The 18,169-nt window shown below is 46.7% G+C and overlaps 1 protein-coding gene and 1 long non-coding RNA gene across 2 annotated transcripts; both read right to left on the bottom strand.

Annotated features, from left to right (window-relative positions):
- Positions 1–6,686: 6,686 nt before the first annotated feature.
- On the bottom strand, positions 6,687–9,041 carry LOC121851369. Its single transcript, XR_006085892.1, has 3 exons — positions 8,877–9,041; positions 7,199–7,366; positions 6,687–7,036 (listed from the first exon to the last, which is right to left on the bottom strand). It is a non-coding gene; the product is annotated as an uncharacterized LOC121851369 (long non-coding RNA).
- A 1,176-nt stretch (positions 9,042–10,217) lies between these two features.
- Positions 10,218–14,828, bottom strand: LOC103191513 (NLR family CARD domain-containing protein 3-like). The gene is made up of 3 exons (XM_007912505.2): positions 13,722–14,828; positions 11,950–12,036; positions 10,218–10,292 (listed from the first exon to the last, which is right to left on the bottom strand). Exon 1 carries the CDS (start codon positions 14,605–14,607, stop codon positions 13,861–13,863), a length of 747 nt encoding a protein of 248 aa, XP_007910696.1. The 5' UTR covers positions 14,608–14,828; the 3' UTR covers positions 10,218–10,292; positions 11,950–12,036; positions 13,722–13,860.
- Between the last annotated feature and the right edge of the window lie 3,341 nt (positions 14,829–18,169).

Genomic DNA, 18,169 nt, shown 5'->3' with positions numbered 1-18,169 from the left:
TCTTTACTCGTAGAAGATGGGGCGAATGTGTAGCTTCCTGCCACAATCTGTGGTTAACGTGAAAATGTCAGTGTATGTAAGTGGAAACGTGGTGTGTTTAAAAGGGAATAGAGAGCGGTGGGAGAGGTGAATAGTGGGTTGTAGGAGAGGGAAGAAGCGGGTTGTGGGAGTGGGGCATAGAAGTGTATATGAGGTGAATTAGGGATGTGGGGTGAGGTTGGAAGACTTGAGGGAAATGGACCCGTTTGGATGGAATGGCCTTTTTCTCTGGAACATTCTATGCCATTTCTTGTATACGGTGTACCAACACACAAGAAGTTCTGCACTGACGTTCAGGTTTATACACAATTTTGAAATGGAGAATGTCTACAGCTTAGATATATATACATAGGAGATCAGGTGAGTGTTTTTGAGAAATGGTAGCTTTTATTATAATTTACAATGCAGGTAAAGACACTTGCGATTTCTTTTTTTCTTGAGAAAAACTTTGACCTTATGATAGAAATTCCATTGTTAATGTATGCGATTGTTCTCAATAGGGATCTGTGAAGTTATCGCTCTTTAGTGGGAGTACTCTGGTTAATTATGAGCCCAGCTCAATCTGTGATATAATAATGTAAATATTGTTGAATTAAATATAGATATGCAAAATCACGGTAAATAAGGCGACATGTGTCCACTATCGTGCTGTATCTGTACAGGCCTTTGTGTTGTTTTGAGTAATAAAGAGCTAACTTGAAGGTTCCCCAGGACTGCTGTTCTGTCGGCTTTTAAGAACATTAAAATCGTTAAGGAAGCCAGTCTCCAACAAGCAGTAACTCGAATGACCACTTGGGGAATAGATAATTATGCATTTCAAGCTGCAATTGAGCTCTCATCTTGCAAGAGAGGAAACGAGCAGATATTTGTCAGATGTTTGTGCAAATTAACATAATGTGAAATCTGATGGCAAACTGATGTTCATTAAGTCCAGGAGAATTAACATGTTAAACCTCACCAGGACTCTGACTGAGATACGCTCTCCTTTACGTACATTACCAGAGGGCATTTGTGGTGTCGCTACACAAGTGATTACCAGATTGTCTTCGGAATCTCACTGGTTTCAGAAGTGGAACAGAAGATCTCCCGCTTTCGAGGCGACTGATCTCACTATTAAGTTGCAGGGCAATTCAGGTTACTCAAACCAGGTGACCAAAAAACATAGAATCGGTGAAATATGCAGCATATTGTGGGAAGCTCTTTGAAACGACTCGAAGACGTAATATGGCGCTACATCAAGCGCAAGGATTATTGTTATCATATTCCTTGCAACGGTTAATGCTTATCACTTCGATTGGATACACAATGCACTTTACGTGACCCATTTTGAGCTGCTGTGAGCGTAATGTATACACGAAAAATGAGAAATGGAGATCAAAACCAAGCAATGCGTTTCTGGCTGAACTTCTATTCTTTATTATCAATATAAACTTTTTTTATTTACATCGAACAGTAGTAAAGGGATACTTAACCATATTCTTTAGGTCCTCCCTAAACTTACTCTGTGTCACAGCATAGATAAAGTTGTTGGTACATGAACTCAAAACCTGAAGCATAATACCAATTTGTTGGAAGATATATTGGGAGCTATAGATGCGATATTCATAACCAAAGTTTATAATTGGCCATTTCAATGAACATATAATAGTCGTCATCCATAACAGTACAAAACTGGCCGATATAGTGAAGAGTAAGACGATGGATTTTCTTCGCTTTTCCATTTCTGCATCATTCTGTTTCTTTCCAATTCTACTGACCCTGATTCTCCTGCGGACCCGGCTGGCTGATAAAATGTGTCTGATGGTCAGAGCATTGAAAAGGAAAATCAAAAGAAAAACAAATAGAGGAGTAAAAACTCGGTGAAACCATGTGAAAACTCTCCATATTGGCAAAATAAAATAGCTGGGTTTTGCAATACAATAAAATGGCACATTGTTAATTATCACATGAGGAGTAGAAGCAAAGTACCAGGGAATGCACTGCACACAGCTTAACACACTCACGATTATTATAACCAAATTAGCAGTTTTCACAGAACAATATGTAATTTTCATCTTCTGACAACAAATCGCCACAAAACGATCGAAGGTGAAAACGACTGTAAACCAGGCAGAACATTTTGTGGCCGTGGCCATCAAAACGAGTCTGAGGCTGCACACGGGAGTGTAGAACAAGAAACTAATGGGGAAATAAAAAGTATTAATGCGATTGAATATTACATCAGTGATAATGACCATCAGATCTGCCGCAGCCATGGATATCAAGTAGAGAGTGACGCCTTTTGAGAGACCGCAATTTCCACGGGAAAGGATGAGAATCGCCAACAGGTTCTCTGCAAGGAAAGTAAAGAGTAGTGACTGTCAGATTGGTGCTAAATTTATCAAATTGCATGCCACACATTTGTCATGTCAAACATTGGCCATGGTAGATGCTGGTATTGTTTTGGACCCAAGTATTGAAGTGTGGTGTTGTTGGCGAATTAACACAATTTATGATTGACACAAATTGTTATCAAGTCTAACATCGGGCATTTATATTCTTTGTAGTGTGGTGGATGTTTATTTTTAAACAAATAGGATACTCAGTTTGCATACAATCACTTCCCGCAAGCAGTAATGAAGCGAACTTCAATTTGCATCTGGGAGATTGTTGGCTATGACACCGGAATAAAATTCCTTCTCTTTTCGAATACTGTCCCAGTACATCTAAACTGGAACAGTCGGATCTTCCGTTTAAGGTTATAAAATTTATAATTCTTGCGTTTAATACAGCGCATCATCACTTAATTGCCCTCAAGAGGGAATAGTTAAAGTGGAGTTTCTGTGCAATTTACTAATAACGATACTATTTGGATTTGGTAATGCGATTTATCACTTCTTTGGGATGTTTCAATATGCGACAAGGCTCACACTGTAAAGAGGACAGTCTGTGTATTTTGGGGATGTAACCGCAATGTCATACACCAACCATGGCAGTGAGTACACAGGGAGAAACTGCTTTCTGTTTCCAAATATTGTGGTGCCATAAGATCTTTAACATCGTTCTCAACAGGCAGCTGGGATTTCGGTTGAAAGTTTCATCCAGAGGACAGCACATCCAACAGTGCAACACACCCAATGCATCCAATGAATTGCAGCTGTGATTTAGAACATCTGATTCCAAGTCCCAAGGAGGGCTTGAACCCATAAACTTCTGAGTTGGTGGCAAAGTGCAAGCTTTCCAACAGGCTAACAGATACACAGTTTTATCCAAACTACTTTAGTTCTTACACTGCCGCTCTCCCCCAATTCACGTTAAGCTGGTCTTTCAGCTCAAAGTTTCTGACGTGCTATTGGAGTGCACGAAACACTCACTCTGAGTCTAGAATATTACGAATCGAATCAGGCAAAATTGTTGTTAAGCAATGAATAACTTTTTAATGAACATGCATAAATATTTACATAAAAAAATCGATTGATATTATCCTACCAGGAACGCCGACCACCGCAAGAATGGGATAGCAAATTGCTTCCACCTCATAAATGGTTACATATTCCATATTTTATTTTTGACACACTGCTGTGGGTCACCTCGACAGGCACTGGATTCAAGCAGCATATTGAGACGACAGCTTTCTGGAAACTCTTTAAGAGAACAGTGACAAATTTCCAGGGAACATTTCACTCTTATCCCCATTGGTTTTATTCAGCATCACTGAACAAACATGTTAAACATTCTGATAATGTCTCTAACACGGAAAAAACAACAACAGAAAATGCATTTACAAACCAGTCACTCAGATACTCAGTTATGTTATGACGCGACCTGACGGTGCAGCGTTATTCGACGTCTTCCCGACGGAAAGGCGTTCTATAAATGTTTTTTTTGATTGTTGTGGTTGCATTTTCGACAATTTTCCTAATAGCTGCGGTATATCTTACACAATTTTACAATATATTTTGTGACGCACTTGGTGATGCCTCGAAGGCCTGATAATGCACTATATCAAATGCAAGGAATATTATTATTAGAGCTTGAACAGGCCTGTTACGCATAGACCATGCTTGTTATTCAGAGACCAGGACTAGTCTCACTGTATGGACAACAGGTTTATTTCACAGGGACGAGATATGTCATACAGAGAACAAACCTGTCATATATAAACCATGCTTATTATAAAGGGACGTGGAACCCAATAGAGTAACGGGGCCTGCTGTAAAAAAACAGGCTCCTGTTAGAGAGCCAAGGCTTTTTATACATAGTTCTGGCCTGTTATACAGAGAACGGGCCTATATTGAAAAGATCAGGTCTGTCATACAGAAAGGAGGCCTCTTATACAGAAAATAGTACTATCATACAGAGACCAGAACAGTTATACAGATACCAGTCTGTTATGCAGAAACCAGGTCTATTATGCAGAAAACAGGCCTGTTATACAGAAACCATTCCGTTTATACAGAGTCCAGGCCTGTTATAGCCACAAGTAAAACCATCTGTACAACAGCATTAACAGTATGATGAACATTGATTTGAAGAAACTGCCAGTTCGTGCACCACTTTATGGCTGACAATCTATCGGTCATAACAGCAGGAGATGGGTTCAAAGTTGGAGTTGACAAAGGCAGTTGTGTGTCATGAACTTGTGGAGATGAACATGTGATTGTGATTTATGTAGCTCAGTGTTACAAACGTATGCTTCAAGATCGGTACGCTCTTTTTGTTCTTGGCAACCAATGTCCTTCCTGTGACAAAACTTTGTGTGATTCGGAAACGGACACCTAAATGTTGGTGTTTGAGTATGTGAAACAAGTTCCACAGTATTTTTGATTTGGATAATCGTCTGTTGAGCAGCTCAAGTGGACTCAGATAACAACAACTTGCATTTATAACGCGCCTACCAGGTCGGGCGGAATCTAAGAGCTTAACAATGGCGCAGCCAAAGGCCTCGGCGCGGTAGGAAAGGAAGGTCGGAAAAGAGGGAGCTAGGACAACGGGTTGAGGGAGGGAGCTCCAAAGATTCAGGACGTTGTGTCTGAAGGCAGGGCTGCCGATAGTGGAGCGGAAAATTCGGTGGGGCGCGGAGGAGGCAGGACCCAGTAGAGCGGACGCAGCTTGTACTGCAGTGAGGACAGAGGAAATTAGAGAGATGGGGAGGTGGGGCAAGGAATGGAGATACCTAAAGACGAGAATGAGAATCTTGGAGTCGATCCACTCTGTGGTAGAGTGCCAGTGCTGTTTGAGAAGGAGTAATTGGGGTATGAAGTTTGGTGCGGTTGAGAATGTGGGCGTTGGAGCTTTGCATGAGCTGGATTTTGTGGTGGACGTGGGAGAAAGCGATTCTGGTCATGGACCGGATATGGGGGAGTTTGGAGGGATCGAGGGCAGCTTTCTTGTCGAAAATGGCGGAGAGGTCCAGGAGGACGGGGAGCCAGAGGGAGCCCTGGTCACAGATAGGGCGGTAGTAGCCGAGGTTGCAGGGATCGAGGGGGTCGAGGTGGTTTTCGTTGGTGTGATGCTGGATAAGAGAGAAGAAGGGTGATGGAGGAAACTAATGTAGGATCGGGGCCGAGGTAGTAGCGGAGGGCTGGGTGAGGGAGCCGAAATGGGGGATGTGATAGGCGACATGGGGCATAGGGGAGAAGCAGCCAGGCGGATGATTTAAATTTTACGTATCCATGCGTAGATCGCACTTTGCGTTAGGAGTCCTGTACCTCAGTGGTGAGAGCACGCGCTTTGCAAGCGAGAGACCTGAGTTCAATTCCAGGCAGAGGGCGAAACATTGGGCAAGTTTCCTTACTCCACACAGAGCCAAATAATAATCCCTCCAAAACCGAAAAGAATAATAAATTGGTCATTTTCAATCTACGACTGTTTGTGGGACATTGCTGTGCGCAATTGGCTGCCGCGTTCGCCCACAAATATACAGTCAATTCACTTTACAGTGTGTTCTGTGAAGCGCTTTGGGATGTCCTCCCGATGTGAAAAGCGCTATATCAAATGCAAGGATTATTATTTTTACTATTATTATTATGTGATGATTTAGGGGCTTGAGCGGTCACGGAGGAAGTATTTGGCAGTGGAGAATAGGATTTTGAAGTTATTGTTCCCCCCAGTATGATGTATGATGCGTGCACAGTTTCTGCTTCCGAAAGGGAGCGGCAGTAGGTGTGAAGGTAATCTAGCCATAATTGGTGGTGAACCGTGAGGCTGGTTTTCTGCCACCCACACTCGAGGAGACGGATTTGGGATTTTAGGGATCGCAGGTGGCTGTTGTACCAGGAGGAGCGGATGGGATTTGAGACTGTCCTGGATTTCAAGGGGACGAGGGAGTTGAAGGTAGAAGGCGAGGCAATCATGGAGCAGCTTACCAGAGGGATAGGAGGTCTACTGATGAGAGGAGCTTTTTGAGGATCTCGGGGGGAAGCCTCTTTCATGGGTGGAAAAGTATGGTTTAGGCCTTTGTGGATGGGAGAGGGATGTGAAAGGAGATGAAGAAGTGGTTCCAGATGGTCTTTTTCGAGATGCATAGGTTGGAATTGGCTGCCGCGTTTCGCCCACAAATATAAGGTCAATTCACGTTACAGTCTGTTCTGTGAAGCGCTTTGAGACGTTTAGAAGACGTAAAAATCGCTACAATAAATGCAAAGCCTATTATTATTATTATACACTGATTATTATACATTGAGCATAAAGTGTTTACTTTTTTGTATGATTATATACTAAGTATTATAAACTGAGTATAAAGTGTGTGATATGATTTATAATGGATTATTTTACACTGAGCATTATACACTGTGTATAAAGTGCTGAATATTAGATATGGATTATTATACACTGAATATTATGCACTGAGTATAAAGTGTTTAGTATTATATAGGAAGACAATACAGTTAATATTAAACAGTCTCTGGACCCTCCTCATGGCTGAGATCACACTCTCAAACTCAGTCGAGCTCTGGATTCCTGCAGTGAATTCAGTTGTCTCTTTCCGGGTTTACTGAACTGATTCCCCTCAAGCCTGAAACACATTAAACAGCAAAAGCTATCTGATAACAATATAAACTGTAAACTGTTCATGTCGCAGTTTAATAAAGAAATAAATCCCTCAAACTGCTTCCATTCCGATAACCAGCTCTTTCTCTGTGTGTCTATCACATTAAACACTGACACAAACACCCACCAAATCTCCTTCAGGCTGGTGCAGATCTGCATGAGGCGACGGAGATCGGGAACAGGGTCGTCTGTGAAGGAGTTAGACCTCAGGTTCAGCTATCTCAGCGAGAGGCTTGAAATGAGAGCAGAGACCGTATCATCAGGGCAGTCAGCGTTCAGACTGTTACTGTCCAGCCTGGAGAACAGAGACACATAGATATAACAGAGGTCAGTGGAAATACCATGTAGTTTACTATTTACGTTGTTCATAAAGTCTATAGTCCTGTGACTATAAAGTCCTGTGAAGCGTTTTGAGCCTTCTCGCTGACAGGATAAGGCGCTATATCAAATGCAAAGAATATTATTATTCTCCAGCCTGGAGACAGAGACACAGAGACAACAGGGATCAAAGGAAACACAATGTATAGAAGTGAGTCTGGGCCATTCCAGGCCTCAGTGGAAGCCAGAGCCTGATACATAATGGGGCAGTTCCAGATGGAAAAGGAGAGAGAAGCGAGACATTGTTCACAATGACAAACTGTGGAGGTTTCTCTGGTTAAACTCCAGCCGTCACCACAACACACACTGTGCCCCCACCCGAACACCCCAGAGCCTGGTCTACTAGTGTCTGACCCCAATCATCTACAGCTGGGATGAGCAGCTTGGGGCTCGCAGGGTGAGGGGAGGGATTATTTTACGTTGGTGCAATGTGTTCCAGGGCAGCTAGTTGTCCATCGCTGCTCTACAGGATTAGTTGAGAAGGGAAGGTTCCTCCCTGTGTGGAGAGAGTGAGCTCTGTACAAGGCAGCCACACACACAAGTGTCAAACACTCAGCAGGTGATATTGCAACCACAAAACACAGTCGTAGCTTCGCACGTTTGACTACAATAATCGTCGGTTTGGCATACAGAACACACAGTCACTACACTGCGCAGTGTGTCCTGTGAAGTACTTGGAGACGTCTGGGTGATGTGATGAGTCGTTAAATCAAAGGCAATTAATATTCTGTCTGTGATTATTATTAATGTTGTTACCGTTCCCAGTGTGTGGAGGGAAGGATGGAGTGAGGGAGGAATGGAGGGAGGAAGGAAGGAAGGAAGGAAAGAGGGAGGGAGGGAGGGAGGGATGGAAGGAGGGAGGTAGGGATGGAGGGATGGAGCGATTGACAGATCTGGGACAGGAGCTTTTGGTTGGGATAAACGGGGCTGTTTTTCCTGGCTGGAGTGATCTGGGAGAGGAGCTGATATTATAGCCTCGGAATATTATATTCTCACACCGTCTATATATATATATATATATATATATATACACCTATCCGACCTACTATCTCAGTCCCTACCTGCCCGTACCCTCAGTTCCTCTGACTCGGGTCTGATCCACATCCCCCGCCCCCACCGCCCTACCATCGGTGGCCGGGCCTTCAGCCTCTCAGGCCCGAGGCTCTGGAACTCTATCACCCAGTGCCCGCCTTGCCTCCTCCCTTTCCTCCTTCAAGGCCGGTCTCAAGTTCTTTCTCTTTGACCGAGCCTTCGGCTTCCCTCTCAACTCTCTACCCCCTCCTCGGTCCCTCCCTTCCCTCCCCTCACCCTGACCATTTCCCCCTTGCTCGGGTCCTGACCCAACTATACAGCGCCTTGGGACGTCCTCCCGACGTGAAAGGCGCTCTATAAATGGAAAATTGTTGTTGTTGTTGTCGATAACTTACCCCAGTCTCTGTATCTTACACTCCAGGTTCCTCAAAGCCTCACACAGTCGCTTTACTCCTGAATCTCCCAGTTCATTATCACTCAGATTCAGCTCTGTCAGTGAGCGGTTTGTACTGAGAGCAGAGACGAGATCCTCGGTACAATCAGCTGTCAGATCGTTACCCCAGAGCCTGGAGATCAAAGACCCAGGAAAATGAGCGAAATCATAGTAAACACAGTGATCATTACCTAATTCAGTGGATAGAGCACTCGCCTCGCAAGCGAGAGACCTGGGTTTGATTCCCAGCAAAACACTGGGCAAGTTTTCTTACACGCTCCACCAGCCAATGTTTACCAAGCAATAAATAATAATAATAATAATAATCCTTGCATTTGATATAGCGCTTTTAACGTCGGGGGGACGTCCCAAATCGCTTCACAGAACACACTGTAAAGTGAATTGACTGTATATTTGTGGGCGAACGCGGCAGCCAATTCCACACAGCAATGTCCCACAAACAGTCGTAGATTGAAAAAGAGCAATTTTTTTTGTTGTTGTTTTTTGGAGGGATTATTATTAGGCTCTGTGTGGAGTAAGGCAACTTGCCCGAGGTTTCGCCCTCTGCCTGGAATTGAACTCAGGTCTCTCACTTGCAAAGCGAGTGCTCTAACCACTGAGCTACAGGACTCCGATCCCGGATGTTAGTCAATTGGCATATTGGTTTTCTAGGGATAAATTCCTTGAAAATAAATAAACAATGTTGTCGCTGAATCCACGACTTTGTGTGGGATACTGCTGTGCGCAATTGGTTGCTGCGTTTCACTCACAAACTATACAGTCACTTAGCTTAAGATTATATTCTATGAAGCGCTTTCAGACATAACGATGACGTGATGAAGCATTGTATAAAATGGAAGGTGTATTATTATTATTATTATTAGTTATTCTTCAAGCTGGATATCAGAGACATAGAGAGCTACAGGAATCAGAGTCAAACGAACATTGATTGCTATCAGATACATTGGTAATGCGCTGGGCAGTCTGAGACAGCATGTGACATGTTTGCCATCTACATGTGAAAAAGTCCCTGAGTGCGGAACTGGCACATCCACTCAGGATTAAGGGGTACGTTGGCACAGTTCGTGGCCAAGGCACCCCAGACTGCTGGGCTATGACCAGCTGAAGCTAAATAACATCCGCTGTGAGGGAGAGCTCCGTCTGGGAAATTTCCCGCGGGTTTCCAGCAGTCCCCCACACCTCACCCATCCCCAACCAGTTACTGACGACAAGTCCACAATTTTTATGTTAATTACTCAAGTCTGTTACTCAACAAGTCTGTATTACTTACTCCAGTATCTGTATTTTACACTCAGGGTTCCTCAGAGCCTCGCACAGTCGCTTCACTCCAGAATCTTTCACATCATTGCCCCACAGGCTTGACACAGAGACAGAAACATTGTGAATATAGTGTAACAATAAAATACAAGCTGGCATATATGTACATATATAGTCGCCTTTCGCGTGGGGAGCAAGTGCCAAGGTACTGTGTCCCTGTTCAGACACACATACATTCACAGAGGCATATAATGATAGAATTATACCGTATGGAAGGAGGCCATTCGGCCCATCGTGTCTGTGGCTACTCTTTGAAAAGACCTTTACCAAATCAACCCCACTCCACCGCTCTCTCCAGGTAGGCCTGCTCTCACCCGAAAGCACTGTCCTCCCCTCCTGCTTCTCTCTTAAAAGTTGTTACCGAATCTCCTTCGATCACACATTCAGGCATTGATTCTAAATCCGAACAATTCGTTGTGTGAAAATATTTCCAAGTTGTATTTTTAGCGCCTTTCACATCACGATGACGTCCTAAGGCTGGAAAATGAGGGCTTTGCACCAGAGCTGGATGTTGCGATGAGTGAAGATTGAAGGGCAGGGAATTGTGGTGGGAGGGGGCTGACAAAGAAGGTTTCCAGACCGGCTTTGAAGATGTTTAGGGAGGGGGCCGGGCTGAGGGTCTCCGTGTTGGAGTTCCAGAGGGTGGGGGCAGAGAAGCTGAAGGTAAGGCCGCTGATGGTGGAGCGGGAAGGGCGGGGGGCATGGAGCAGGTCAGTGCCCCCCTGAGGAGGGAGCGGACAGGTTGGTAATGTTGCTAAGCACAACTTCCTCCCCTCGCTCACACCCCCATTGTTGCAGTTCCCTACTTTGGGTCCTGCCCCTCTAGGCCTCTCTCCTACTATGGTTCCAGCAGCTCAGGCCACACAGCAACCACTCTCTGCACTCAATAGCCAATTCTCCTCTGGTCCATGAGACTAGGCTACGGGCTTCCTATGTCCCGTCCTCAGGACAGCAGGTCCTCCTCGAGCTAACGTCCAGCGCAAAGTGTGCTTTCTAGCGGCTCCCTCACCGCTGTGTGTTACTCAGTAAAGTGGTAACTGACAATCCACCACCCATTACAACACAAAGCCCCCAACAGCTGCATCTGCACTGCAGGTCCTCAGACTTTACTGTCCGAGGACCCAGTTTACCAGCATTCACCACGGCCGTTATTGAGAGCCGCTTATAACAGTATAAGTGACCTCCGTGTGGGGACTGGACAATGGAACCAACTGCTGTCATGGGCGGCTCCTCAGGACGTGAGGAGCCGGGCCACATATTGTCAGGAGTCAGGCCGTGCGAGTTAGTGTGTAACATGGTCAATCAGCCAATGAGTGGAAGGAGTCTCCTTCTCCCAATGGTGGACTGCATATTCTGCCTTTTGGGATCCCAGGGGTTTGATCAGGGGGTGGATATAGGTGGGTATCAAGCTGTGAGGCATCTGGCTCCAGGCCATTCATTCTGGGGCTTGAGAGAGGAGGGGCTGAGGCCTGGCCACATGTGAGGGCAGGGCTGTTTTGGAGAGACGTTTTCAGTGTATTTAGAGCTGGGATTATCAGAGCGGTGTATGCACTGAGGACTGTGAGGAACAGAGGGTTGCAAGAGTTGATACCGACACTGACTGTGACCTGTAAGATGTCAATTGTTGTGTATATTTATGGCCACTGGAGGCCTCTGAGATTTTCCCGTGTGATAAAATTCCAGAATCTGTTACTCACTCCAGTCTCTGTATTTTATTCTCCGGTTTCCTCAGAACCTCACACAGAAGCTTCACTCCAGGTTCTCCCAGATTATTGTCCCACAGGCTGGACACAGAGACAGAAACACAGTGAATGTATTGTAACAACACAATACAAATTGACATTTATTTACAGTCGCCTTTCACGAGGGGAGCAAGTCTAAATGGGCTGGAACCAGAGTCAGACACACCCCAACGTGCAAACAGAAACATCGTTCCTAAGTCATGGAAAGCAGCTGAAATTTATATGTTATTCACTTCGGCTAATGTCTCCGAGTTTTACAACGATGAGTTAGAATGTTCGAGTGGCCCCCAGTCTCTATGGCAACCACAGTAAAAAAAAATGGCATCTTTAGCATTTTTTACGTCGGGATGGCGTTGGAAAACACCACTGCTTCCCACTCATACCACGCAGTGTTGCAGGTCTCTGGGTTGGCTCATGCCCCATCTAGGCCTCTCTCGAACTCTATTTCCAAGAGCACTGGCCCCACAGCACTCACTCACTCCCCGCCCTGAACAGCCAACTATCCTCCGTCCCACGAGCTGCCGTCCAGATCAAAGAAAGCTTCCTATGGATTCTCTCACCCCTTGTGTGTGACACGCTAAAGAGGTGCCTGACCCTTCGACTCCAAGTGCAAAACAAAGCCTTGCATAGATGCTCCTGGACTGCAAGGCCTCAGAATTTACAGTCACTTAGCCTAGTTTACCAGCTTGCCCGGCGGCTCGTAAGCAGAGCCCGATTTAACAGCATAAGTGACCTGGGTGTAAGGACAGGACAGTGCGACCAGCTGTTACCATAGCGGCTGTTCAGGCCGTGAGGTGCCGGGCCACATTCACTCAGGATCATAGACCGAGCGAGCGAGTGAGCAATTGTATAACCTGGTCAATCCGCAAGTGGCTGGAGGGAATCTCCTGCTCCGAATGATGCATACCAACTCCTGTCTATTGAGAGCCTTGTGAAATGAGAAGGTTGAGTGTGTAAGTGGCTATAAAGCTGTGAGGCAATCTTCCTAGAGGACATTCAGGAGCGGGAGGACAATGATAGGGGTTTGCACCTGAGCTGGGTTTGGAATCAGAGAGGATTGGAAGGCAGGGGATTGGGGTGGGGGTGACTGAAACGAATGGGTTTGAGATGGGCTTTGAATGAGGTGAGGGAAGGGTAATGGGGAGGGGCTACGGGATGGAGTTCCAGAGGGTGGGGACAGCGAGGCTGATGGTGCGACCGGCCCCCACCATGGGGACGTGTTGCTAGCAGTAGGAGAGGAAACAGGAAGCCTCCGGCACAACTACATGGTACAGCGGAGTGAGCTCTATGCCCTGGGCTGGGAAAAGATCAGAGGGTAAGAATTTACAAGGTTCTGCTTGTGGCAGTGACGCCGAGGCGATGAGAAACCTCTCCTGTATAAATGAACCAGAACCACTTAATGACGTCTTTGTGCCCAAACTACGTTCTGTCTGACCTGGAAACATGTACAATCTAGTCAGTAAAGTGCGTATTCCAGTCGGGAATCAGGAACCAATCACAATAACATCAGCAATCTGGGAATGTCACCAAAGGGCTCATGGTGTTGAGCACCTCCTAATCCCAGATTGCAGGATTATGTTGTGTGACGCCTCCGTAGTGTCTCCCACTGTTGTGCTGTGCGATACAATTTTCCATTGATCAGCTAGTGTTTAATGTCAGTAATGTCCTGGAGAATAGCTTTGAAATAAGAAATGTAACAATAAGGTTTACAAACAAAGTGAACTTACACCAACTCCTGACACTTGTGCAGAGCAGGAACCAGACGCTGGAGACCCTCATTCTGAATGTAACAGCTCCTCAGATCCAGTAGTTTTATTGTGTCACATAGTCCAATGGCCTGAGACACCACAACACAATCTATCGGTGTCAGTGTATATGCTTGCCTGAAGAGCCACCACCGAACATCAGTGTTTGTTCAGAGCCCAGTGTGAGCTGTGCCAGGGCTTGGTTCTGGGACTCAAACAGGTAGTGGAGTGTGTTCAGCAGCTTCCTTTTCCCAGTGATGGTCTCTGTGTCTCTGACCTGAGCTTTAACCTTCTCTTTCAGCCAATCGATCACCGCGCGGGTTGTTTCATTCTCAAATGGACCCAGAAACTCCGCCAGTGGATGACCTGCCTGTGGGGAGGAGAGACCCGCAACAAAGCGTAGGAATATCTCAAATGAACCGTCCTCCTCTCTGTCAGCAAAATCCAGACATCTCCTGATGGTTCCGAGATCTGGAGACAGGAACTGAGCGAGTGCAGCTACAAACTCCTGGATGGTGAGGTGCGGAAATGTATAGACCACGCTGTGCTCTGAAGACTCTCTCTCAATAAGTTCAAAGAGAAAGCCAGAGTGGAACTGGGAAGGTTGGAGGTTAGATTTTTTCAGATCTTCAGTATTAAAGACAATCTTTCTCTGGGAGACTCCAGTGAAGGCCATGTCACCAATGTTCCGCATTGCAACACGGGGGCTTTCCGTCTTGACACTGTGATGCATTAGAATGTGGTAAATATAATAGGAGAAGAGTTGTGTGACAGTCTTGGGCACTCGCTCTTTGTTGCTGTGTTTCCGTGCAAAGAAGGGACCCAGAGACATAGCGAGGATCCAGCAGTAGGACGGGTTGTAGCACATGGTGGACAGGAGCTCGTTCTGTGGCTGTAAACAGCAGCCGCCACCTCCTGATCTTCAAAGTACTTGCGAAAATATTCCTGCCTCTCCTCACCCACAAATCCCAGGATTAATATACAATGTTTTGTGGGCCAACTCAGCAGCCAATTTGCGCCCAGCAACGTCCCAGAAACAGCCGGTAAGTGACTGCACAAACCGATTTGAGGGATTGTTGGCCAGGACACGTGGAGAGAGAAACGCTCTTCTCTTTTCAATCAATACCACGGGATCTTTAACTTCCAGCTGAAGAGGCCAGACAGGATCTGACAGGATTAATGTCCCAGTGACGCATCTCTGACAGTGCTGAACATCCCAGTACTGCATTTGAACGTCAACGGGTCCTGTTGATGTGAACTTGAACCCACAACCTCAGGATCTGAGACAATAAGAATAGTAGCTGAGTCGGGAAAATAAAGGTTAAACAATGCGAATTACACTCACACCACGAGAGGTATTCAATACATTTTATGATGACTTACGAGAAGCCATCCCTGACTTATTGTGAGAAAGATGTTTACAAATCCATATTGGCTGAAGTAATTGAGCAATCCAATAAGGATCAGAACCCTCCATCCTCCCGTCCCTCCTCCCCTTCCCTCCACCGCTCTTCCTCCTCTAACTCCTCCACATCTCTCCTCCACCTACCACTAAACTCCTCTCCTGCGCTCTCTCCTACCCCAACTCCTCAACTTCCCTCATCCTCTCCCCTCCACTCCTCCATCCTTCTCCTCCCTCACGCTTTCCTCCTTTCATTCTTCCTCCTCCTCCCTCCACCATACTTCCCTTCCCTCATCCGCTCGCTCCCCTCCCCCTCCTTCCTCATCTCTCTCCTCCTTCAGCCCTCCCTCCACCCGCTCCCTGCTCTCTTTCCTCCTCCCCTCCCACCCCTCCATCTTCCGTCCTCCTCTTCCTGATTCCCTACCTACTACGCTCCCTCTCCCTCCCTCTCTTTCTTCCCCTGCCTCCATTCCTTCCCTCCCTGCTGCCATCCGTCCACTGCTTGCTCCACTCCCACCTCCCACTCCATTCCTCCAACGCCTCCTCCATCCACCTCTCTCCTTTATCCCTCCTTTCTCGCTCCTTACTCCCTCCTCCCCTCCCTCCTCTCATCCCTCCTCCTCTCTGACCACTCATGTGTAGTGAATGCAAATCACCAGTGAATGGTAAAATATCTAAATGTGTTTCCCAGAAGTGATCGACTGGTTTCAATCTTGTACAAGTCACAAACCTGTCAGATCACTGGGGACTTCTGTTACACTCCGAGCACGAGTCGCGTCCTTCACTAGATTGGCACCTGTTTGTATAGAGTGAATGGCATTAGATTGAAAGAACGGCGTCTCAATTCTATTGCAGCAAAGTGTGTCACTCACCACAGAATGGATCCCAGTGGAACCTCACATATCACCTTGGTCCTGGATTTCTGACATCATTTTGTTCAGTTTGGTAAAATAGGCATCATTTCCACAAATGATTCCCACATTCTCTCAGAGCTCCGGAAAGAGACTCTGGCGTTGAGGAGATTGTCTCAAACCACATTACAAGAAAGAAGTGAGAGCCCGAGCTGGGAGAGAGATGGGGTGAATGGTGTGGGAGGTGCAGTCACAGCGGTAAGGTCGGCGGATAGCTTTTCATACAATTATGCAAACTTGCAGCTCATCATACCTATTCTGGCCCTTTGAAAACGCTACCAAATAGCCCCTCTTTTCCACTCTTACACCAACGAAACCCTCCCCCCACTCTTACCCCAACTAAACCTCTCCCCCACACTTACCCCAACTAATCCCTCTCCCAACTCTTACCTCAACTAAACCCTGCTCCCAAATATTGCCCTAACTTAGCCCTTTCCCCGCACTTACAACGACTAAACTCTCTCGCCTACTCATACACCAACTAAGACCCCTCCCCCGCACTTACCGCAACGAACCTATCTCCTCTAGTCTTACCCCAACAAACCCGTCTCCCACACACTTTTCCCAACTAATCCCTCTCCCCTACATTTACCCCAACTAACCTCTCTCCCCCACTATTTCCCCAATTAAGCCCTCTCCCCTGCTCTTAACCCAAACTGAGCCAACTCCCCCACAATTAACCGACTTAGCCCCCCCTGCGCCCCCACCCCTAGCGCGCTTACCCCAATTAAGCCCTTTCTCCCACATTTAGCCCAACTGACATCTCTCGCCTACCCTTACTCCAAGCGAATCCCTCTGCCCCATTCTTACCGCAAGTAACACCTCTTCCCCGCTCTTACCCCAACAAACCCCTCTCCCCAACACTTATCCCAAATAACGCCTCTTCCCCATTATTACCTCAATTAAGCCCTCTCCCCTTCTCTTACTTCAACTAACACCACTCCCTCGCTTTTACCACAACTACTCCAACTCCCCTGTTCTTAACTCAACTAGTCCCACTGCCCCGCTATTACTCCAACTAAGCCCCTCCCCGATTTTAACACAACTAGTACTATTCCTCTGCTCTTAACCCAACTAACCCCTCTCCCGGATTCTTACCCCAACTAGTCCCCACTTCGCCGCTCTTACCCCAACTAATCCAACACCGCTGTTCTTACCCCAACGAGTGCCGCTGCCCCGCTCTTAACCCAGCTAACGCCTCTCCCCCACTGTTACCCCAACTGAGCCCTCTCCCCTATTCTTACCGCAACTAACCCGTCTCTCACGCTCTTAACCCAACTGAGCCCTCCCCCCACTCTTTCCCCAATTAATCTTCTCCCCCACTTTTACCACAACTAAATGCTCTTCCACGCCTTTCCCCCAACTAAACCCTCTCCCCCACTATTACCCCAACTAACCCCCTCTCCCCCATTATTACCCCAACTAGCCCTATTCCTCTGCTCTTAACCGAACTAAACCATCTGCCCCACCTTTACCCAAACTCGTCCCCACTCTTTCGTTCTTACCCCAATAGTCTATCTCCCCTGTTGTTAACCCAACTAATCCCTCACCCCCGCTTTTACCCCAACTAGCTCCACTAGACCCACTCTAACCCCAAACAGTCCCACTCCCCTACTCTTACCCGAAGTAGCTCCACTATTCTGCTCCTGCCCAACTAGTCCACCTCCCCCGCTCTTACCCCAACTAGTCCAACTCTCCCGATGTTACCTCAACTAGTCCAACTCCCCTATCGTTACCCCAACTAGTCCCACTCTGCTGCTCGTACCTCAACTAGCCCCACTTTCCCACTCTTACCTCAATTCGTCCAATCCCCAGCTCTTACTCCACCTAGTCCCACTCCCCAATCTTATCACAACTAGTCCCAGTCTTACGTCGACTCCCACCCCCTCTCAGTCCTCAACGTCTTTCATATCCCACCAATTCTCAGCTTCCATCCGCTCTTAACTTCCTCCATCAGCAGGAGGGGTGTAAGGCGGTTGGGGTTTATAGGCGGGTGAATAAAGGCACGGACGAAGACGTAGGTCTCGAAATGGGCCTTGAAAAACGCAAGGGAAGGAGTGAATCAAACGGAAAGGGATGGAATTCCAAAGCGTAGGGGAAGAGAGGCTGAAGGCCTG

This window comes from Callorhinchus milii, unplaced genomic scaffold, assembly GCF_018977255.1.
Source record: "Callorhinchus milii isolate IMCB2004 unplaced genomic scaffold, IMCB_Cmil_1.0 Scaffold33, whole genome shotgun sequence".
Classification (NCBI taxonomy): Eukaryota; Metazoa; Chordata; class Chondrichthyes; order Chimaeriformes; family Callorhinchidae; genus Callorhinchus; species Callorhinchus milii.
This window is presented reverse-complemented; position numbering and strand designations above follow the sequence as displayed.

Bases quoted from the DNA above. Each gene is read 5' to 3' on its own strand.
- LOC103191513 (XM_007912505.2), bottom strand. From the start codon at position 14,607: ATGTGCTACAACCCGTCCTACTGCTGGATCCTCGCTATGTCTCTGGGT.